The 22,771-nt window shown below is 40.4% G+C and overlaps 2 protein-coding genes across 4 annotated transcripts in view; one reads left to right on the forward strand and one right to left on the reverse strand.

Moving 5' to 3' along the window:
• Positions 1 to 7,071: 7,071 nt before the first annotated feature.
• On the reverse strand, positions 7,072 to 13,596 carry RPS24 (ribosomal protein S24). Its single transcript, XM_021526689.4, has 6 exons — positions 13,556 to 13,596; positions 12,199 to 12,264; positions 11,485 to 11,694; positions 10,940 to 11,050; positions 8,017 to 8,052; positions 7,072 to 7,166 (listed from the first exon to the last, which is right to left on the reverse strand). The coding sequence occupies exons 1-5, from the start codon at positions 13,556 to 13,558 to the stop codon at positions 8,050 to 8,052; spliced, it is 393 nt and encodes a 130-aa protein (XP_021382364.1). The 5' UTR covers positions 13,559 to 13,596; the 3' UTR covers positions 7,072 to 7,166; positions 8,017 to 8,049.
• Positions 13,597 to 14,112: 516 nt separating this feature from the next.
• The window catches only part of POLR3A (RNA polymerase III subunit A), a 31,576-nt gene continuing 22,917 nt past the window's right edge, over positions 14,113 to 22,771 (forward strand). For 2 of the 3 annotated variants that reach the window (XM_085582414.1, XM_021526691.3), the window contains exons 1-11: positions 14,113 to 14,271; positions 15,172 to 15,307; positions 15,821 to 15,958; positions 16,471 to 16,642; positions 17,396 to 17,550; positions 18,477 to 18,716; positions 19,640 to 19,802; positions 19,998 to 20,134; positions 20,664 to 20,767; positions 21,459 to 21,600; positions 22,088 to 22,228. In XM_085582414.1, the coding sequence (XP_085438540.1) occupies positions 14,228 to 14,271; positions 15,172 to 15,307; positions 15,821 to 15,958; positions 16,471 to 16,642; positions 17,396 to 17,550; positions 18,477 to 18,716; positions 19,640 to 19,802; positions 19,998 to 20,134; positions 20,664 to 20,767; positions 21,459 to 21,600; positions 22,088 to 22,228 (1,572 nt within the window). In that variant the 5' untranslated portion in view covers positions 14,113 to 14,227. The remainder of the gene's footprint in view (positions 14,272 to 15,171; positions 15,308 to 15,820; positions 15,959 to 16,470; positions 16,643 to 17,395; positions 17,551 to 18,476; positions 18,717 to 19,639; positions 19,803 to 19,997; positions 20,135 to 20,663; positions 20,768 to 21,458; positions 21,601 to 22,087; positions 22,229 to 22,771) is intronic. The other variant, XM_085582415.1, reaches the window with a different exon arrangement.

The following is a 22,771-nucleotide window of genomic DNA, read 5'->3' on the forward strand; positions in this document are numbered from 1 at the left end:
TAAAGAAAGAGGATAGTGCTGTCAATTTCTGGACTCAGAGATAAAGTTCATGAAAACATTTAAGTATCTATTTCACATTTTATCTTATTGAGAAATTTTCCTGAAAAATATATTAATTTAAACATATCCAGGAGTGTCTTCATGAATTAAAAAATCGATTAAATAGAAGTAAGTAACTGCACAATGAGAGTGAACTCAACCACCCATTTATAGCCATTGTTCCTTCCCAACTCACAGTAACTGCTCACCTTTGATGATAAATGCCCCATGTGTTTCGGGGCAGTGAAAAGGACAGGTCTGACCTCCAGAGGAATTCTTCCAGACTACAAATTTCCACTTGACCTTGAGCAGGGGATAGATGATCCAAGGTGAGACCTTGTTCCTGTCAGTATGGGAAGTCCAGCTTTATGGAGAGCCTCTAGCCAACCTGCCCACTCAGGCATGGAATCCTAGAGCCCTAAAGCCCGGACACAAACGTCCCTGCCCAAGAGCAGCTTGCTGAGGCATCCCAGCACAGCTCAGACACCTGCCCACACACACAGAAGTTGAATTCCTGTAGGAAGTGGGAGGGAGTGGATATGCCACAAAAACATACCCAAACTGCAGCTGCTGTAATAGCACAGTCAGTGTTCCTGTTTCTTAGAGGGTGCCATGTATATCAAACCATTCTCGGTCTTAATTACAAACCAAAAAATAATATGATCCTCTTACTGTATGTCTTTCTTTACCCTCTCATCTGCTCTTCTGTTTTAAATACCCAAGTTTTAGTTAGAAACAGATGCCTCAGGTTTAACACCCTCTTGTAATGGCTTAATACTCTAGGTAAGACCAAAGACAGAGGAAAAATATGCTACACTGTGCACAACTTCTGAGCAAATGGACTTGAATATTCATTAAACAACATTTAATTTAAACACCCAAACCCTAAAAGCAGCAACATATGGGCCTGTTTTATTTTACATCAGCTGAATAGGAGGTTGTGCCATTAGTTTCTGCAGACATAATGTTCATTACAAATGAAGTATGTTTTCCTTTAGGGAATGCACCACCATTTCTGTAGTGTTGTCATTCCCCCAAAAGGTTCAGTATACTTACCATATGAAGTACTATTCTTGGCAATGTGCTTCAAAATGTAAACAAAATTCCCATAGATTTTCATCGACAAGGGGAACCTGAGGCAAATTTAATTCCTTCATGAGAAACAAACAATTAAAAGAGCCCTCCCTTTTCAGTATTTTACCATATTTAAAAGACTATCTCGACTTCATAGGTTGGTACATGGGTTTTTCTCCTCTTCTTTGTGATGGAACATTTTTGCATAACTGTGTGATATGTGGTTCTACAGTCCTCTGCTGGCTGCAGGATTACTTTGCACAACCTCTTTCAGAATCTAGAATGTTTTCTTCTATGTGCCTTTACTGAAAAGCAAGATATTTGCTCTTGAATTTTGTGTTGATTAAAAATGGCTAGATAAAAACATTTTGATTTCTCATCAAGCCCCATAAAAAAATTTTGCAAATGCAAAAAATTTTGCACTTCATATCCCAAGATAGTCACTTAAGTGGTAAAACAATTGAAAAAAGGAAAAGAAAAAAAAGTCTGGGAGAACTAAGCTGAACTAAGCAAGAGAAGATTCATTACAAAATAAATTATTTTGTATTTTTGCTAAATAATACAGTTAATGTAGGATTGAAGAAGTGTAATATCACACCTGGGAAGTCTATCTCCTTTCATCCACATAACAGCAATACAAAACACTTTACAATCTTCCCTCGACCCTGCAGACAGCACCATCAGGCTCCTGCCAGGTTTTTTGGCACTTCTACCCACAGGGGTTCCAGTGGAGCACTGATGAACCACTAGGAAAAAGAGTGATAAATAAATTACTTTGTATGAACTTTGTGATTATTATAATTCTTACATGGTCTATGGGAACATAAAGATAGAAAAAGCACCTGCAAGCAGAAAAATAAAAGAAACAAAAAGCCACTGGGTCCATATGCAATGGGCAGCTTGAACAAAGACAATATATTCTCTTGGCTAAGCAGGCTCGTGGGTTAAAGAAACTTCAGGGGTCTTTAAGGGGACAGCAAAAGGTCTAAGATTGAAGAACTAACTAGCTCCCTCCATTAAAATCAGTAGTAATCACACAAAGTAGTTAAAGGACAAAGTGTTCATGCAATGGGCCAATGAACTTTGCTAATGAACACGGGGATACAAGCTATAAACTTCAGAGAAGAATGCCCCTAGTTAGGCAGCCAGATATGGGAACAGCTTGTTGCTATGAGTTGTGAGACTAAAAAGGTACAAAATTATACTTATCTATCATGATTGACAAGAGTTAATCCCCACACAGTAAATCTGGAATGTTCCAGTGCTCCCACTTCACACACAAAGCACAGAAGAATAAAGTAGGAGGATATCTTTTTAGAGTACCTCACTGTTTTAAAGGCATAAATGCAAATATATGTCTGTACAAATACACAGAATAGACTATTTAAATTGGAAGAGAATTACAATTATCATCTTGTCCAATAATCTGAGTCAGGGCTGACCTTAAAGCAGATATGAGGGGCATTGTCCAGGAATTGTAAGCTCACCCAATGACATCCTGCCAGGGCTGTAGGAGCGCCTCACTTGCCTTCAGCAGGACAGGTTTTTCTAGGGAGGTTCCCCTAGGTCTGTCTGTGCAGCACACCACGTTAAAGCTTCTGTAAAAGTATCTTTTAGTCCTACACTGAGGCTTTCACCCAGGTCATCAGACACTTCATTTCAACGAAGTATTGACATGAGTCAAAACGCTGTTGAACCAAAATGAAGTATTTTAAAGCAATCATTCATCATGCTGAGGGGAGATTTATTTTTTTCAAAAACACAAGTCAGAGTCACAAAAAGCAATTGACAGATATTAATGCAATTGAAGAATCTCATGTTTAATAAAAATGAAAAAAATTGTATGCATATTGCACACAGTGTTTAATGACAGATGTTTATTTTTCAGCATTTCTTTGACTCTGGACAATTCAATTTCACCCTGTTTTCTGTGGTTTATGCATGAGTACAGTCCTTCAGTGCTTGTTTTTACAAGAACCATGCAGTTTAATGCTGGCAATAATATATTCTCAGTTTATTTAACTCCTTAAAAACATACAGGTTTAGTATTAGTGTGAATAGGATGCAGTTTCTCCCCATCCTATTATTCTTTCCTTTTGTAAAGCCCTGAAGTAGGGCCTAAATCAACCTCTCTACAATAACTAGAATTGATCAATTAAAATAAATACTTAAAACATGAAATCTCTCAGTTCTCATATCTTCTGATACCCTGCTAAAAGCTATGCAAGAACTATTGACCAACGAACGTTTTAAGAATTCAACCGTTTCCACTCTTAGTTTAAAAATATTAAACTGTTTTGATTGTTATTTTTACATTGGCTGTTAAATCAGACAGAAAACGCTGAAAAAGCAAAATGTCAGTCCCAATTTTCTACTTACAGCCAACACTGTGCAGGAGATATGGATCTGAGGTCATCTGTCACAGAAAAGTTTTATTATCAGTGATTGAAACCTGTTATCAAATCAACACAAATGATGCCTGGCTTAACAAACAGGCTAGCAAAAATTGACAGAAAATGATAGCAGGGTAGCAGCTCCAGTACAATCAAATCAGATCATCATGAAAGGCAACGAAGCATGTTTCTCCTAATGGGGGTCAGTGTGCAGCCTGGCCAGCTTCATTAAATAACAGCTGTATTTTAACCCAATGAACACAAGTACAAACTGCTGCCATCCACCCCGGTGAAGCACTGCACTCTTCGCTTTTGCTGCTAGTGCAACATCTACTGCTACAAGAAGGCAGGGGTGCTCTGAATCCTCTGCCCCAGCACATTACTGGACTTTACCTAAGATCTCAGTGTATGAACAGCAGCCCAGAAAGAAGCTGGAGCTTTGTCAGGAGCACTGGTTGACAATGGCCAGCTCTACCTTCTGCCACACAGGATATCTTTTAGCCACTTCTGCAGCTGTTTCAATAGCCACAGCCTTTACAGAGAGGAATAAATTAAGAGGGAATTTATGGAATTCGAAAATTTCCCAGGTATTATTTTTATTTTTTTTTATTATTTTTATTTATGCTAGAATTCAAAAATGTTAGCAACAAACTCAAGTTTCCATTTAATCCCTTCACAATGAAAGTGTCCAAAGACATGAAAGTATTTGGATGTGCCTGCTCCTGACAGTGATTTGTAGAAGTTTATTTAAACCTTTCCATTCTACCTCTTAGATGCATTACAACATAGAAGTAATTTAATCTTATTGCTATTCTGTTAGGGACATTGATGAACTTTTTGCCACCTATATTGGAAAATTTATCTGCTCAAATGAAATTTTGCCAGCATTCATAGAAAAAATAATTAACTACTCTTATCTCTTAGCACTATTAAAATATCAGCCAAAAAAGGTTCACTAGATCTTGTTTTGCTCAAATAGAAGCACATGAACAGGAAGCATTTACAACAGATATTTCAAACTTATTATATGAATGTAGTATCATCAACAGCTGTTACTGGACAACATTCTATTTCTTCTATGTAAGAAACCAATGACACTAAAACACTTTTTTAATAGGAGTTGACCAGAATAATATGAACAAGTTAATTTCTTTTGACTGTTGCAAACAGATTTGATAGTGACCCACATACTTCAATCCTTAAATGACACATTTTGTATCAATAGGAAGAACTCACATTGCCCATTGAGCTGACTGTTGGTATCACAGTCTTCTCAAAGCATATTATGCCTCATTTATTTCAAGCTATTGTTGGTATCAGCTTCATTTCTTCCCCTCAATATTTGTTCTCAAACTTATTGCCAGCTAGTCCCTAGACAAAACCACCTCACTGCACCCAGGTGTTGTCAAACTTTGCCATCTTTCATCTTTATCAAAGCTCTCTTTTTCTGTGCAGCCAGGACAGTAATCTCTGGTCTTTCCACCAGACTCTGCATCACTGCTCTTACTAGGCCTGCTATACAATTTTGACTCCTTCCTACAGCAAAACACCAACTCCAACCAGCCCTAAGCATTGTAAACAGTGATTAATGCAAGTCTTTCCACATATATGAATTTGACATTGCTTGCCACCAGATTAATTTAGAAGTTGTTCTCCAAAATTCCTTCATCTTCTTCTCTGGATTCCAGACTGTTGTTAACTAGATAAAATTATTGAGATCCTGAAATATGAGGGCCAGGCCAGGCAGGCAACAGTGACAAAGCTATTACTTCTAAATTATGGGATGTGCCAAGATCAGCAGGAAATAAAAGGATTCCTTCAGTACACTGTAGGGAAAAATGTGAAGGTTCCTGTTCCACTTAATTATTGTTTTACCTCCCACAGGAAAGGGGACTAACCTAGAGTGTTCACAGCATGACATGCGCATTAAACTTCTGAATTACAGAAAAGCTCCTACACCTTGCTTAGACTGGAGTGCAGAGGCAAACTCTGGCAGAGCAAACCTCACATGAAGACCTGTGCACAACTCCCAACTGCTGGAGCACAAAGATTCCAATAATATGGCGCCAAGCTCTAACTATTTCAATCCATCTGCTTTGCAATGTTACTGTACTACCCACATAAACAAATCCATACTAAATAAAATGCAAGACATTACAAAGCTGAAGGAATCCTTCAGTACTCCAGTTCCAGAAATAATTTCCTCTTCTGGAGGCAGACACCCGCAGAACAGCACTGTTTACTATGTAAACTCAAAACATCAATCCTACACAAGGCACTCCGCCACATACCTTTATGCAAGCATTTCTTTAAAGATCCTTTCTTGATTGCATAGAACTAAGGTAAGGAGGCTTCTGAAAAGAGCAACTAGAATTTGTGCCAGCAGTCTAGAGCTTTCAAGTAGTAAACATTTGGAAAACACTAACTCTATGGTCTTCTCTGAAACAGATGGTTTCCATTGAATTCAAACCAAAATTGAAACAAACATATCACTTCATGTCTCAGCTCCTTCACACTGTTTTTAATGCATGTCTTCAAAGAAATTGACCTCTTTGGCAGGGGACAATTTGGCCTCCTTTCAGCCTATTCTATGAAAAATTGCTGAGTGTCTTCCCTGCATTTGTATTGCTGTGTTCACACCACCCCCTAGTGACTGTTCAATTACACTAAATAGTGTCACTCCTCTCCTTTCATGCTGAACATTATATATGGGAAGGGTTTACTGCAGCACCACAGCTATGAGCTGTACAGCTAACAGCATGATGCTGTGAACAGCCAGCAGCAACCCCACTAGCTCAACTCAAACTGAAGGTATTGCAAGAGGCATTAAGTGCTTCATCTGTACTTAGCAGATCTAGTACAACAGCCCCTTTCCAACCCTTTAACAACTCTTAGCTGTGATAGAGCTGGTTTTCTCCCTCAAACACTAGAAGTGTTTTTACCTGTCTCACAACATGCTGCCCAGTACAAAGGTAGTGCAAATTCAAAAATACTGCATTTAGGTAAAATGTCAGAGCCTTACTCAACACAGTTGCTAGAGCTGCCCAGTCTGTTTCAGTCCAATTTAAAGTACAGAATTTCTGCTTTCCATACTCCTCAATGCACCAGACACTATCAAATTAAAATTTAGGGGTGTGCCACACATCTTGCAGACCAGAGACAGACCCCAGAGACTGTCCTGATAACTCAGGAACAAAATACAAATCATTCCCAATGCCTTCATTAGCCTTAACTGTGGAAGCAGGCAGCTCTGAGTATCTCTGTCTGCATGTTTGCTTCTCCCTTCCACTGTATTCTACAGGTCTATATAAAACAGGCAGCCAAACAAAAGGACTTTGCAAACCACAGCTTGAACAAGAGCAAGTCTACCTCTAACACTGCCTGCTTGCAACTAGCTCCTACTACTACCTGTAGTAGTAGGAAGCTGTGGTTCACTTCAAATTGATACTCAAAACAACACTTGTTTAATTATGAAAAGATTTTAATCCAGTGCAAACAGTACACCTATACTGAATTTCTCAAACTTTAAAAAATGGTTACTTTTGAATTAAAAGGCAAACCAGTATTTTATTGACAGAGTTTATTTGATGTTAAAGTCAGATGAGCAGCTTCTGCTTTCCAGAGTAATTCATTCTATACTTCTTCATAGAATGATGCTGCCTGTAAAGGGAAAAAAAAAAATATATCACTCACACACAATTAAAACAATTTTTATGTTTGTACTTTTATAAAGCCTGAAAAACTGTTTCCCAAACAAGTCAGGTGAACCACATTGCTCTTGTAAGAGCACAAAGCTGAAAATTTCCCAGCACTGCCATGGCAAAAAATGAGCCTAAATTATAGCAATTCTGTAGAAGATATAAACAAGCTGTGACAGCTTTCTGTTTAAGACATTACACTCACTATATCAGCTCCCAGACAGACTGTTTAAGTTCCTTCCAACTGAATCACTCAGACCATTTCTAATAAAAACAGTTTTTTCTGGAGCAGTTATGACCACAGCACTTATATTCCTGCAGCAAAGATATAAAAATGTAGTCTGACTTGTTTGTAAGAGTATCCTGTTTGTAAGTATTTTACTTGAAATGAGTACCTGTAAAAAAACAACATACACTCGTTCCAAAAATAGGTATCATGCTACTTCAATCTATTTCAGACAATAAAACTCAAGTACCTATCCTCTCTTGAGTATACCTACATATGAAAAGTATAAGCCTTGTTTACAGCAAGACTAAACAATCGGCAACTTGGGTAACAGTAAATCTAAAGTACCTAATATATTATTTCAGTCTTTATACTGATCAGGTATTTCATGCAAGTCACAGTCACATGAGCTACTAACTGAGTAATAAGTGCAGAAGTGATTTGTAAATATTTTTAGCCTTAAACTCTTGCACTGAGCTCTATGTCTGCACAAGTTCCAATCTTTGTATAAATGCACCTCAGACTTGTTATCATAATGACTGCACTGCTGAATGCCCACCCTTAAAAAAGCATTCTGAAGGCATACCTGTTGTCTGTTTTCCACCAGAAGAATGTTCATTTACTGAAAAAGAAAAAGCATAAATTAGTAAGAATTTTATCTGAATTCTACTACTGTAGAAAATTGAGCTTTAAGGGTTTTCACTGACACTCACATGCTTTTTTCAATTAACCACACTGAAATGTGATAGGAAACCCTGGAAGTTCTGACTACTGCAGAGACTGAAGACTTAAGATTTCACTTACTCCCTTAAACTCAACAGCTCTTTAGAGCTTAACTAATGCTCAGAATGTAACTGCCTGTTCAATAATTACACCTATAGGCTACAACGGCTTCCAAGTGCTTATCCATCCACACTTGTGTTTGACAGCCCCACCTGTCAAAAGCTGTCACAGCTACAGCTGTGACATTAAAAGGGAAGGTGGGAATATTTCTGCATTTCAGTATCACTATTTTGAATGCAAAGACCAGGTGAGCACACTCACATATACTTATTGCAAATTTTAGCAAGCTCAGCAAGCTCTAGAGCCACAGAATATATTAAATAACACAAAATATTTTAAAATAGTTCTCTTGAAACTGCAGAGAAAACAGAATGGGAAGTGAAAAGAATAAGAAGTGAAAGGAAGCATCAAAGAAAACTTAACAATACATCAGCATATGTCATGACTACATCATACGTAATTTTTAGAAGATATACTTGCCTAAACGTTTCTTTCTAATCAATACTGATACAAGGTAAAATAGTTCTCACAGACTTTGTAGGTGGACTCAAAAATGTATTCCAGAGCTCCTATTAAAAATTCCTCCACACAGCTGTGATAAGGATGATGAACCATATCACATCAGCATCTTTGAACACGCGTTTCTGAAGACAAAGTTTACTGTTTTTTGATAATGCAGCACAGAATTATTCTCAAGTAAGTTGCTCAGGAAGTGCACAAAATAATTTATCTTAAGTAACAACACAAAGATTAACAAATCTGGTAAACAAGTCATATCTAACCCATGCATACTTATCAACTGAAAGATCGGTTAAAAAGACATCAAAGTATCTCTAATCAAAAACATAGTTCACCTACTACTGAGACTACACGTTCGTTTGACAAGCCATTGATACACATCTCCTACATAATTACCACAGGGCATGATCCTTTCCTTCAATTTCTGAACTGTTGATAGGCTGTAAGAACTTCTATGAACTAGACACCATTAATAGTTCAAGTGAGTCACTTGATCACTTTTCATTAACTCAAAACCAGCTACCTTCAGGTGTAAAAGTCTTAAAAGGAAGAAATTCCTCCAAACAACTGGGATTGGTGCAACATGAAATTACTCTTTTTCCATTGACAGAAGTGGGTACATTAGGTGTTATTACTACACCAAATGCTAATTTTGTGCCATGAACCATTGTAGGACTTAATGATTAAAACAGCATTAAAGCACAAAGGAAGACGGCTCCTCATGTTTTCTAGTAGAGTAATTCTCTGATCTAGTAACTGCCAGTAACACTGGTTTCTTTCCATCCAGGGATAACAAGAACTTCACCTCCACACTAACTACAAAATCTAATTTAATTGAGATTTCCAATTCCACTGTAATTTGTGTCTTAACTTGGAAAACTGCAGGGCAAGAGTTAAATACAATTTAATGTTGACAACCGTGCCATTTCCAAGCACCACCTCAAATGCACCTGTGATGTGACTCAGCTTTCATGTACACCACCACTTTCACACAATGGTCAAGTTACACATGCAACTGCACTGTACTACTTTGAAAATAGGATCCTGTTGTGACTGAACCAACCTCTCAAGTCAACAAGATTGGATTTCTTGGATTTCTTCTCACTGGGAATTATTTTCAAGTTTATTCACTAGTTTCAAAAAATCTGGTTTGCTACTAGGCATATTTTACTTCCAAGTCAAACGAATAAAATTCATTATGTAATTAGGTAAACCCTCACATGACAGATGTAAGTTTAAATCAAACATGCATACAAGGCAGTACAGTGCTTTAATTAAAAGGATAGACACATTTTAGTGATGTATAATTCAGGCACCAAATCCATGCTCATTTCCAGTACCTGCAGTTACTTCATTTCTGATGGAGAGTTCCAAGAAAGTAGGAAAAAAGCAAAAGTGAAGATTACTAAAGTTCAAGATATCAAGGTATTTTCACAGCTACAGAACTAAGCATCAAAACCCATTACCCTCTCTCCCCTTGCTAAAACACCCCAAAAAACCCCCGCTTGCCTGCACAGCTTATTTAATTTTTATCAGAAGATGGAACACTGTGAAGGAAAGTGACTAGATTCCCACCCAACGCATGCCTCAGCTTTGGCTGTTTCATGAGAGGAAATCTGCCTCCTTCCAACCTGCCTGTATCAGGTCCTAGCCACAGCCCAGGAGGGCTGCATCGGTCTAGCCTCACCAGAGAAAGACTCCACTACCTTGGGCATCAGTCCCTCAGACCCCAAGGCATCCTACCTTATTTCTATTTACACAGTCCTCACTGCCTACAGCACACATCCTTAACAAACTTACCTCGGGAAGGAACACCATACCAACAGTAACTTGGGGGAGGAAGCATTAGGGGTTTAGGCAGGCTGAGCAACAAGTGTTAAGATTATCCAATGTGTGTATTGCGAGACTGAGTTAAGTGATTAGAGCTACACTGTTAGATTTATGAAGTTTAACTTTAGTTCAAGTGACACATAGGAAACAGTAATTTAGGAAGCATTGTTTCATGTTGTATCAGCTAGGCTGGCAGCAGTGAGGAGCACAACTAAGCTACTGAGCTGATGACAAGCTATACAACATACAGTTTACCTTCTGTTATCCAGTAGAACAGGTGAAAAAATGGAAGAGAAACAATGTTATTCTGTTGAAGAACTCATAATCAACATTTCAAAGGCATGTTCACTCTAGCTTAAAAGATAGTCTCATCCTACCTTCTTGCCAGCACCAACATTTGCCTTGGCTGTGCCCCTGACTTTCTTCATTCTGTTCTTACGCTCTTTTCGCTGCTTCCTGGAAGTCTTTTTCTTTTCATACAAGCCGTGCTATTAAAAACAGTTGAAAGTTGCTTTTAACATTGTTTCTCTACTAACAACCCTGGAGTTTAAGTTCCATGATTTCTGAAATGTTCTAATACAGTTTAAATTTCAAAAATTAACTAAATAGCAAGATTGTTAACTAATGAATGATTCAACACACAACGTAAACATTGAAAAGGCACATGGATCAGCCCCATTTCTTATGCTGATTCTAGACCTTTATTAGTGTTTTGTTAAAAGTTACTGCTAAACACCTCTGGCATTATCAGTTTTGCCTTCCCAATTCCCTAGTAATATAGAATAAAAACACAGCCCATTTTGCAAATGCAGAAGTTAAACGTGCTCATACATAGGAGCTCTCATACAACTGTACTTGAATGTAAAAACTTGAGTTTTTACACGTGCAAATCCTGTTTTTGAGATACCAGAAAACAACATACCCTGGCAAGCCTGTGCTTTGGTTCATTTTTCTTTGCATAGTCCAGGGAATCATAGATCATGCCAAAACCTGTTGTCTTGCCACCACCAAAGTGAGTTCTGAAGCCAAAGACGAAAATTACATCAGGGGTTGTCTTGTACATTTTTGCCAGCTTTTCCCTGATTTCTGTTTTGGGGACTGTGGCCTTCCCAGGATGAAGAACATCAATCACCTATAAAAGATTTTCAACAAGTTGATGAACGGGCAATATCCAGTACACAGCCCCACCAGGTGCTACAGTTCCACCACGTTCAGATGTTCCTTGCTTCACTGAGTCATTTAGACTGAAAAATACCTTTAAAATCATTAAATACAACGGTAGATCCAATCCTGCCAAGTGTCTCAATGGTGCTAAGCCACGTTCTGAACTGCTACACTTACATGTCTTTTGAATACCTGCAGGGAAGATGACTTAACCACTTCCCAGGGCAGCCTATTCCAATGCTTAATAATCCTTTTGGTGCAGAAATTATTTTCCTCAACATCCAGTCTCAAGCTGGTACAAGTTCACCATCAAGATTTACTTTGAGCATACGTCAACGTATTTAAACCCGTATGCTCTCACAATTCTTAATTTAAAAACCCTGTAGATTTTAAGGGCCCCTTATTTATAGCAGCTAAACCTTCCAGCTTGGAACCACTAAACAAATAAAGGCAATTTTCTGTAGTCTTTTACCATCTGCTTGCGCTGCAGAAGTCTGTTAGTCATGAACTTCCTGGTTCGGATGGTCACTGTGTCATTCTGCATTTAAAATAAAACAAAACAATAGTTACAAATGCAACAGAAATGAGTAGGTATATAAATAATGCACAGTAGTACCACAACAGTCAGGAGCCTCCCATACTGGCAGTGAGCTCACAATTAAGTGGGCTGGTCTTGGGCTACAGAAAACACCTTTGAGTGAGAAATTGATAAAGTCAATCCCCAGTTTCCAAAACACCACAGCAACATACACACCACCATGAAAAACTGAAGCAGCTTTTAGTAAGACACAGATCTCAATCCCAAGTACGCTAATACAACAGAAGTTTCCTAAACCCAAATGTTTGAAGCCTCTATGGCTGCCCACCCCTAAGGACAAGGGAGCATCCATGACTCCTGGTTGAAAGGAAGAACAGGTCAATGGGTACAGAAAAGCTTACCCAGTTTTTTCAGTAAATTACACACTTGGTACGGTATTTGGTGTGTTCATACCTGACCTCAGAGTAAGGACATGGCAATGGGTGGGGGAGGTAAAGAGCATGGTGAAAGTGAGGATACAGAACAAAGTGACTGACCATGCACTAGAACAGTAAAGAAGCTCTTCCTGATGTTCAAGTGAAACTTCCTGGGCATCAGTTTCTGCCCTTGCCTCGAGTACTAGTGCCTGGCACCACCAGCAGAGCCTGGCTACATCCTTAGATACCTCCCCTCAAATACTGATACACACTGGTAAGATCGCCTTCCTGTCACCCCTTCTTAAACTGAAGACGTTCAGCTCTCTCAACCTTTGCTCATAGGAGAAATGCTCCAGTCCCCCGGCTGTCCTCACTGCCCTCACTGGAACCTCCAGGAGCTCCATATCTGTCCTGGACTGAGGAGCCCAAACCTGGACACTACGCTCCAGGTACAGGCTCACCAAGGCTGAGAAAAGAGCAGATCAGCTCTCTCGAGCTGCTGGACACGCTCTTCCTAACGCAGTGCGGAAACTTCTCTGAACACCGTGCTCGCCGCTGCTTCCACAGGGCCTTCAGGCAGGAGCAGCCGCGATGAACGCGGTGTGACCCCGGCAGCCCCCGAGCAGCAGCACACTGTCCGCACTGTCCGAGCGCGGGGCTGCTCCGGCCGAACACACTGCGGGCCCGCGCCCCGCAGCTCGCTGCTGCCGGCGGGCGCGGCGGCCGGGCCGCGGGAGCCCGGGCCCGGTGCCCGCCATTCCGCCGCGGGCGGGCGCGGGCGGGCCGGGCCGGCGGGGCGCGGCGGGGCGCGGGCGCGGCGGGGCGCGGATGGCGGCGGCGCGCGGCGGATGGCGGGGCCCGGGCCCGGCACTCACCATGGCGGCGACGGCGGCTCCGGCGACCGGAAAAGAAAAGGACCGGCGCCGCCCCGCGGCCAATCATAAGAGAGCCCTTTCTGCCGGGGTGGGGCTGTGCGTGCGGCCGTCCCGCCCGGGGCCGCAGGAGCCCAGCGGGCGTGGCTGTGGCGTGCTCGTAGCGCGGGGGTGAGGCGCGGGGCGGTGACCGCAGCCCAGCTCCGCCCCGCCGTGCGTTGGCTCCGGCTCGGGGCCGTGCGCCTGGGGTCCCGCCGCTGGTGACCCGGGGCTGCTGTGGGGACACGCAGAGCCACGGACTGAACGTGGTGGAGCAGCCTGGCTGAGGAGTTGCTTGGGGCTCAGGGAGCTGGGGCCTCTTCGGCCTTGGAAAGAGACGACTGAGAGGGAGCGTCATTCATGTGCATAGACAGGGAGGGGTGTCAGAGGGCGGCGCCGGGCTCAGCCCCGTGCTGCCGGGGAATAGGCCGAGGGGCGGTGGGCAGGCGGTGCTCGGGAGGCTCCCTGGGCAGCAGGAGCGGTTCCCCCGCCCTGCGCTGAGCGCGCCGGCAGCAGGTGCCGCCAGGGCCGGGGCGCTGCCCGGACCGCGCTGCCGGCAGGGGGCGCTGCGGGCGGAGGCCGCGCTGAGCGCCCCGGGCCCGCCCCGCGTGCAGCCGCGCGGGCCCCGCCGCCGCGATGGTGAAGGAGCAGTTCAGGGAGACCGATGTGGCCAAGAAAATGTGAGTGGGGGTCCTGCGGTGCCCGGGGCTGGGGCGGCAGAATTGCGGGACAGAGCCGCTGTAGCGGAGCTGGGGGAGTGCTGGCGTGGCGGGCCGCGGTGGGTAGCTCGCGGCTCACGCTCCGCTCCTCGGAGCGCTGGCACGGGCTGGGTCCTCCCACGGGTGGCTGTGCCTGTGTCCAGCCGTGGGGGTGCCTGGGAAGGTCGATAAAATCCCTCAGATAAAAGCCACCAACTCACCGTAAAGCAGCTTTATGTTTTGCAATTATATGAAAACATGTTTCAGCAACGTTGTGAATCAACCTAGCCATTTTTGCATTGTTTTCGAGTGCTTTGGGGTCCTGAGAAAGGCAAGGAAGCTGCTGAAGGATCACTAGCCCTAGGGGGAGCGTCTGAGGGAGCTGGAGAGTTCAGCTTGGAGAAGGAGGCTCAGGGGAGACCTTGTCACTCTGAAATCACCTGAAAGGACGGTGTAGCCAGCTGGGAATTGCCTTCTTCTCCCAGGCACCCAGTGACTGGATGAGAGAGCACAGCCTTAAATTGCACTAAGGAAGGTTTAGCTTGGACATCAGGGAGAACTTCACAGAAAGGGTGGTTAGACATTGAATGGTCTGCCCAGGGAGGTGGTGGAGTTACTGTCCCTAGAAGAGTTTAAGGAAAGCCTGCATGTGGTGCTCAGTGTTATGGTCTAGTTGACAAGGTGGTGTTTGATCATAGGTTGAGTTCAGTGATCTCTGAGGTCTTTTTCAACCTGATTGGTTCTGTGATATTTGCATGTAGGTGTTCTTGCCATTGTAAGTGGTTTTGCATATATATACACATATATATATATGTATATACATATACACACGCCTATATATATATATATATTTGCCCATAAATCTGAAATTTCCTGTCCTAGAAGCCACATCTGTTTTGGCATGAAATCTCCAGAAGAGATGCGTCAGCAAGCTCATATTCAAGTGGTCAGCAAAAATTTGTATAGTCAGGACAACCATCACTCTCCGCTGCAATATGGAGTGCTGGACCATCGCATGGTGAGAGCCTTTCTTTTGTTTTCTAAACTCTTTCTGGAGCATTTCTGAAGTGGTTAAAAAAAAAGAAGTTGGAGTCACTGAGATTCTTTGTCCAAAGTAAGTTCAAATGAGTCTTTACTTAAATTTCATAGACTGTTAGCTGCAGTGCCAGCTACTTTTTTCACGCTTTTGGAGGGCAGGAGTGCATTCTCTTGAGGAAGTAAGTTACTTTTCTGCCTGCTGGGACACCCAGAGACATGTGTCACCAAAATGCCACACTGTAGTGGGCTGTAAATCAGCTGCAAGAGCTGCCTTAGTCCAGGTCATTGGTGTCAGCAGGGGCTGTGTGTAAAAACCACTTTTCTTAGGGATCAGAGTTACTGTAGTGCTATTGGTGTGCTTCTGGTGCTGAGGAAGAGGAGTGACTCTGCTGCTAGGATTCCTGACTAGCTTATAAACTGCTGTATTTTGTCTCTGTCCCATCAATTACAGCTAACTTTTTTTCTCTGCATGTGTGTTCCCTTTCTCCCAAAGGGAACCAGTGAAAAAGACCGTCCCTGTGAAACCTGTGGGAAAAGTCTGGCTGATTGTTTGGGGCATTATGGGTACATTGACTTAGAACTGCCATGTTTTCACGTTGGGTACTTCAAAGCTGTGATAGGCATCTTACAGGTAAACATGATCATGGTTTGTTGTCAGTTTCTAGTCTAAAAAGGGAAATTTTCAGAAAAGATGATGCTTGAAAGTAATTGAGAAGACAAAAATAAGGTTGCATTATTAGTCTGTGTACGTTTTCTTTTGTAGAATACATGTATTTGAAGACCAATCTTAGTGGTGTTCTGTGTAATCTCAGACTGAAAAATTTCATCTATTATTTTTCTGCAGTTTGAATTCAATATATGCAGGATAATTTGCCTTTCAGAACATCCCAGTAAATCAAAGCTCTGTTTGCTTTATATGAATTTTTAAGGATCTGCAGAGCTTAGCTAAAGATTTGCCTCATAGACTGTATTTTTCTCATGTGCTTTTTAATGTGTGTTCCAATATGTGATTTGGTCTTTCAATCAAGACAGTGGTATCTCATTCAAAAAAAATGCATTGTGTTGGAGAGCTTAAGCTGTAGTTCAGGAGGTGACATCTGAATGTGTCTCAAGCAGCTGTGTTTATATATGTTTACCTTTAAGATGATCTGCAAAACCTGTTGCCGCATCATGCTGTCAGTGGAAGAAAAAAAGCAGTTTTTGGATTACCTAAAACGACCTGGCCTTACATATCTTCAGAAGAGAGGGCTAAAAAAGAAAGTGTCGGAGAAGTGCCGAAAGAAAACCACTTGTCCTTACTGTGGGGCCTTTAATGGTGAGTATTGAAGTATGTTTTATTTTTTTCATCTGCACTGGTCCCATGTTACTGCTTTGTAAGGACTTGGTGTATTACAGATTCATAGTAGATGGTTAATCCCTGACTTAAAGCTTCTAACTCATGAAAATTATGGGTTCTTTGTTGAAATGCTCAGTAACTCTATAAAAGCAGTGCTGCTTCATCATACATTCCCAGTCTGCACATAAGGGGCATAAATAAACAGTAGGCATTTAGAAAAGTTACATGATGGGTCAGAATACTTCATGAAAAGAAATTGAGCATTTGGAGTAGTCTGTGAAAGCTTCATAAATAATATTACTTGCATGACATAAATATGCTTATCAGATTTTTCTGGTACTTCACTTCCAAAATTACTTCAGAAGATACTGGTAAGATACATAAATGGTGCTTCTTAGTCCTGTTTTTAGTGTGGGAACTTCTATTTTAGAAATATCTCCTGTGAATGAGGTGAAGTTGAATTAAAGGTGTAGGTTAAACCACCTACTTTCAGCCTCAGAGGCTGCACCATCATGTAGGTACACCATACCATTCATATAAAAAGGTGTAACTTGGTTGTTCTGTGAGTTTAGGAAGCTGGTTAATAAAGCTGATTAAGTTTTGTTTTGTTCTTATGTTCATTAAAGGTTTAGCTTGTTTTGGAACTGTAACTTACTTAAGTTTTGGTGGTGTGTTGTGTTTCTGCTATTTTGAAATAAAATCCCAAGACAATTCATATTTAATTCCTTGCAGGAACTGTGAAGAAGTGTGGTTTGTTGAAGATAATACATGAAAAGTACAAGACAAATAAGAAAGTTGTAGATCCAATAGTATCTACTTTTCTCCAGTCCTTTGAAACTGCCATTGAATATAACAAAGAAGTGGAGCCCTTACTGGGAAGAGCTCAGGTGAAATTTATTATAACCTACTTTTTTTTTTTTTATGAAATAAAACTCCTTAAAGGCTTGCAGTGTATCAGTTGAAGTCTTGTGGTGATCCAATAATTTTGTATATCAAGATACATGAAGAATGTTTGTATCCACTGCAGTAATGTTAATTTGGCTAAAATGAGAGATTTAGTATATTAGCATGTTCTGGTACACCATTACCTACCTGTAAAGAAAGGGGTGTTCTTAGTGTGTTGTGCTTCTATAAACTAGAGCAGGAAGAAGAAATATAGGTCCATATAAAGTTTCCATGTATATATAGGTTCACTGTAACTCCAGTATTAATTCCAATACACACATTTTCTTCAGAAGTTCTTAATGTTGAGAAAGAAAGAGGAGACTTAATTTGCTAACTTTTTGTTTCATTAGCTTTTCATTGTATGCAGTTTTGTTTCCTTCTGCTCTTAGCAAGCTGGAAAGATCTCTGGATACATACTTGGATAGAAAAAGTAGTGAATGCAGCAGTAGCTTTACTAAGAGGAGAGAAATTAAATTTTGAAAAGTATCTAGGCAATACTCTAATCATGTGATTTTTTACTAATAAAATAAATACAATGTGCTTTAAGTTTAAGATGTTGAGTTGCTTTCTCTATTGACAATGAAATACTCCCCATTAACTCTTGAGACAAGAGAGCAACATGATAGGAAGTAAACACACATATATGGGGAAAAAATGGAAAGAATATATAGCAAGTTAATATCTGAGATGCTAAAAGCATTGGTTCAGAATAAATAAACCAAAACATAGATTAGTTTGCATGAATAGTTCTCTATTTGCCTTTGAAAAAGGCTATTTCTGAACATCAGTAAAATAAGGGGAGGAGGAGGGAAGCATTGAAACTTGACATGATGGCTTCTTCTCCCTGTTTTCCCAATGGATTTTGTAGGAAAACTTGAATCCTTTGGTAGTATTGAACCTCTTTAAAAGAATCCCAGTGGAAGACATCCCTCTACTTCTAATGAACCCACAAGCAGGAAAACCTTCAGATTTGATCCTCACAAGACTCCTGGTGCCTCCACTATGTATCAGACCCTCTGTTGTGAGCGATTTGAAGTCTGGCACCAATGAGGACGATTTGACAATGAAACTGACAGAAATCATTTTCCTCAATGATGTGATAAAAAAGGTGAGTCAGCCTTCACCCTCTGAGACTGTTGCCTTGAGAAAGATTTGTGTGGGACTGAATACAGCAAGTGGGTTTAGTGCTTACAGTCTGATGCTCTATTTCTATGTCATTGGGCATTTTACTGAAAGATAGGAGAAGCGTACTTCAGATGGAACTGGCTGGCTGCTTGCAGTGTAGGACTTGCTGAAGGTCTACTGGGATTCTTAGGGGAAATGTTTTTTTTTTTTCATTTCAGCTCTTGTCTGTTAACTCTTTTTTTATTTTTTTTTCCCCTCTCCCATGACTGTCATGCTTTTTGCACATTTACTTACAATGAAAATATTACACCTATTGATTTGTGCTGGTTTTTTTTTCTTGTAGACCTTCCTCTCTTTTGACATCATTATGCTTTATTTATTACGCCATCTGTTCTGGAGAAATCAGATTTCATTTAGTATAGCCATCAAATTGAGACTAAAAGATGATTTGACATTTTATCATTTGCTTAGAAGAGCACTTCTATCATAATAACACTTTGGAAACTTTTAAAAACTGTTCCTTTGTCAGGCAGACAAAGCAAATTGAGTACTTGCTCTTCCATGATTGAAAAACTACTAACTACTGATTTTCTTGTCAGTTAAGTTATATTAGCTTAAGTGGATTGGGAAAAATGCAATTTAAAGAAATTCCTAATTTTGTGAGCATTTGTTCAAAGCCCATATTAGTCAAAAGAATTTTTTTTTGCTGGGTTCCCTTGTGACGTGCTTTATTCTATAGTAATATGCATCATCTTAGAAAGTTACTTTCCTGTTTTCATTCCAATTGATGGAAGTTTCATGATGTTATTTGCAAAGGAAGAGCTGTACTCATAACAGAAAAGTTACTGGCTAGTTTAATACATGTTGTTATGTTTATTTTCTGAATTGGATGACTATTTTGTTTAGCATAGGATATCAGGAGCCAAAACACAGATGATTATGGAAGACTGGGATTTTCTTCAACTGCAGTGTGCCCTGTACATTAATAGTGAGCTCTCTGGCATACCCCTCAACATGGCACCTAAAAAATGGACCAGAGGATTTGTTCAGAGACTTAAGGGAAAGCAAGGTTTGTCTAAAAAATTGCTTCCAATTATTTTTTTTTTAATAATTGAACCACAAATCTTTGCTATTGCCAAGTCTCTTTCTGCTACTGCTGTGTTGCACTTCGGTGCTATACCTTAGAAGATATTCTAATGTACTGTCTTAACACATAACATTTTGAGAACTAGTTTTATTTAAAGAGTTTTAACTGTTTTGTTAGGTCGGTTTAGAGGCAATCTGTCTGGAAAGAGAGTGGATTTTTCTGGCAGAACAGTCATTTCACCTGATCCTAACTTAAGAATAGATGAAGTAGCAGTGCCGATTCATGTTGCTAAAATATTGACCTTTCCTGAAAAGGTAAGTAGTGTAGGACTTTAGCATTTTCTATTATTTTTTTTCCCCAAGTCATACCTCAGTGTTGTTTCTTTCCTCACTCCAAAAGGGAACGAATGTACTGCATTATGTTTGAAATACCATTTGTTAATGGTTTGCCAGTTCTCTTGCTCTTGGCAAATAAAAATCTGTAGTATTGGTAGTAGGCAAGTGCTGACAAGATGTGGTGTAAAGAGTGACATCTCTAGAACTAAGAGTTTTGCTTCATGTTTTTTTTTCAATTCATTCATAGATTTATATAAAGGAGTGATTGGGTACTTTTATTTCTAAATTTCCCTCCCGGATTTTTAATTTCATTTCCCTCTGATACTCTGCTCTAAGATAGGCTGAAGTTTTCCTCCTCTATTCCTTCCTGCAAGTTCCCCTCAGCAGCTGGAGGCTGTGTAAGGGGATTATCAATTGAGCCTAAAATTTGAAAACACAAAAGCCACCAGTAAAAACAAGATCCTGGAACATGTTCTGCTTGTTTCTGATTGAAGTCCTTATGCAACAGGTGAACAAAGCAAATATTAATTTTATGAGGAAACTTGTCTGTAATGGGCCTGATGTTCATCCTGGAGCAAACTTCATACAGCAAAGGCACACTCAAATGAAAAGGTATCATACTTATCTGTAATGATTCACTTTTTATTTCTCCTCATCACCTTGTTCTTATTGGTATGTGAAGGCAATTATAGCTGCAGGGGTTAAAATTTGATTTTAGAATCTTTCATAATGGGCAGTACAAAAATAATTGTCTTTATGTTCTCAGGTTTAGTGTATGATTTTTTTAAGTAGTCTCTTTTTTAAACTAAAATGCATATACTAATGATGTTGAACTGCAGTTAGATTTATATTCTTTAATGACTGAGATCTATGTTAATTGAAAATGGAGGGTGTAGTACAGACACAAGTGAAAACATTTGGTTTTGGGCAAGTCATACTGGCTGTTTTCCTGTGAGAGCTAATCTAAAGTCAGTTTATGGGTAGGAAGAAGGGGTAATACATGAGTAAAACATTCTGTACTCTGATACAATTGAAATAAATTCTGTATATTTACAAATGGACTTTTCTTACTTAATGTTCTAATCACTGTAGCTTTGTTGACTAATGTCAAAATACATTCATTGCTTAAAATAGCAGTGATTGATGTTCAGTACACGCCAGTTTCGTCTTCTAGTTACTGTAATACAAATACCTCAGCATTTAATGGAAAAGCTGGTATTATAAACACAGAATTAAGTTTTAGTTGTCTTTCTGTTTAGTGTCTGTGTATCTTCTGACTGCATTATTATCTCTTCCTATGAAGATTTTTGAAATACGGCAACCGAGAGAAGATGGCACAGGAGCTGAAGTTTGGTGACATTGTGGAGCGACATCTGATAGACGGTGACATCGTCCTGTTCAACCGGCAGCCCTCTCTGCACAAGCTGAGCATCATGGCTCACATTGTGAGTACAGACAGTGCAGCCTGCAATATCAGGCACTTGGCCTTTATGGTGTTTCTGTCTTACACATGCAAAAATAAACAGCTGCTGCTGAAACTGTGTGTGGAGCAAGGATGAATGCAGTGCAGGTGTGCCTGTGCATGGGAATGGAGATGTGTACCCAGGCAGGATGTTGTGTGCACACTTCTGCCAAGAGCCATAATTGACCTCTTGTGTGAGCATTTCATTTTTGTGGAGTTGATGTGATCTCTACAAAGCATGTTGTCTTCTGTGCTTTTTATAAATATGCCATAATGAAAATTATTAGCTACATGTCTGTAATATAATGTGAATACAATTTCTGTTAGTTCCTGTTAAATTCTATAATCAGGAATTTTGACTCATGTTTGTAATATAAAAAGGAAACACTTGAGCATGGCTTTTTCTTTTTTTTTTAGCCATGATTGACTGTGTGTGCATCTTTTTTTTTTTTTTCTTTTTACTTTTCCAGGCTAGAGTAAAACCTCATAGGACGTTCAGGTTCAATGAATGTGTCTGTACACCATACAATGCAGATTTTGATGGAGATGAGATGAACCTTCACCTTCCTCAGACAGAAGAAGCAAAAGCAGAAGCACTTGTTTTAATGGGGGTGGGTATATAAAATGCTCTTGTTGGGATTTTGCTGGTGACAAATGGGCTGAGCCCTTTAGTTCTTAACTTGCATGTGAAATCTGAAATACTATAAAGATTACTGGGTGTGGATAATTTACAACTTTGAAACTGCCTGAAAACTCTGCAGAAAGGATTTAGAATAAATTAGGACTGTTACACCCTTATAATCTAATAGCCTTAAGTTTAACATCTGGGGGAAAAAACAGCATAAGTAGATGTCATCAGTATGCTTCTGTCTGACTGTCCTTAGAGATTGCTACCAGGCTAGGATGGCTCTTACCAGCAGATCCATTATTTGCTTCTGGTCTGGAAATTGCTGATAGATGGACCAACTGGAAATGGGGTGGCAATACTGGGCTTGTACTGGAGAGTGTAGCTTGCCAGAGAAGGCAGGAGGGAGTGGGCTCACAGGGCAGGGTCAAAAAGGGAGAAGGGAGGGTGATAAATAGGGATCTGATGGTTGCAAGCTTTGATCTGTGGTGTGGAGTCAGTAGCATCAAGCTGAGAGTTTACCAATCCA

Source organism: Lonchura striata, chromosome 6, assembly GCF_050655825.1.
Source record: "Lonchura striata isolate lonStrDom1 chromosome 6, ASM5065582v1, whole genome shotgun sequence".
In the NCBI taxonomy this organism is placed as follows: domain Eukaryota; kingdom Metazoa; phylum Chordata; class Aves; order Passeriformes; family Estrildidae; genus Lonchura; species Lonchura striata.

Coding starts and splice junctions, on each gene's coding strand:
- RPS24 (XM_021526689.4), bottom strand. Junction 11,695..12,198: donor TTCTGCAGCGCAAGCAGATG/GTAAAAGACTAC, acceptor AATCTTTTATAG/GTGATTGATGTTCTTCATCC. Junction 11,051..11,484: donor CAAAGCACAGGCTTGCCAGG/GTATGTTGTTTT, acceptor TGTTTTTAATAG/CACGGCTTGTATGAAAAGAA.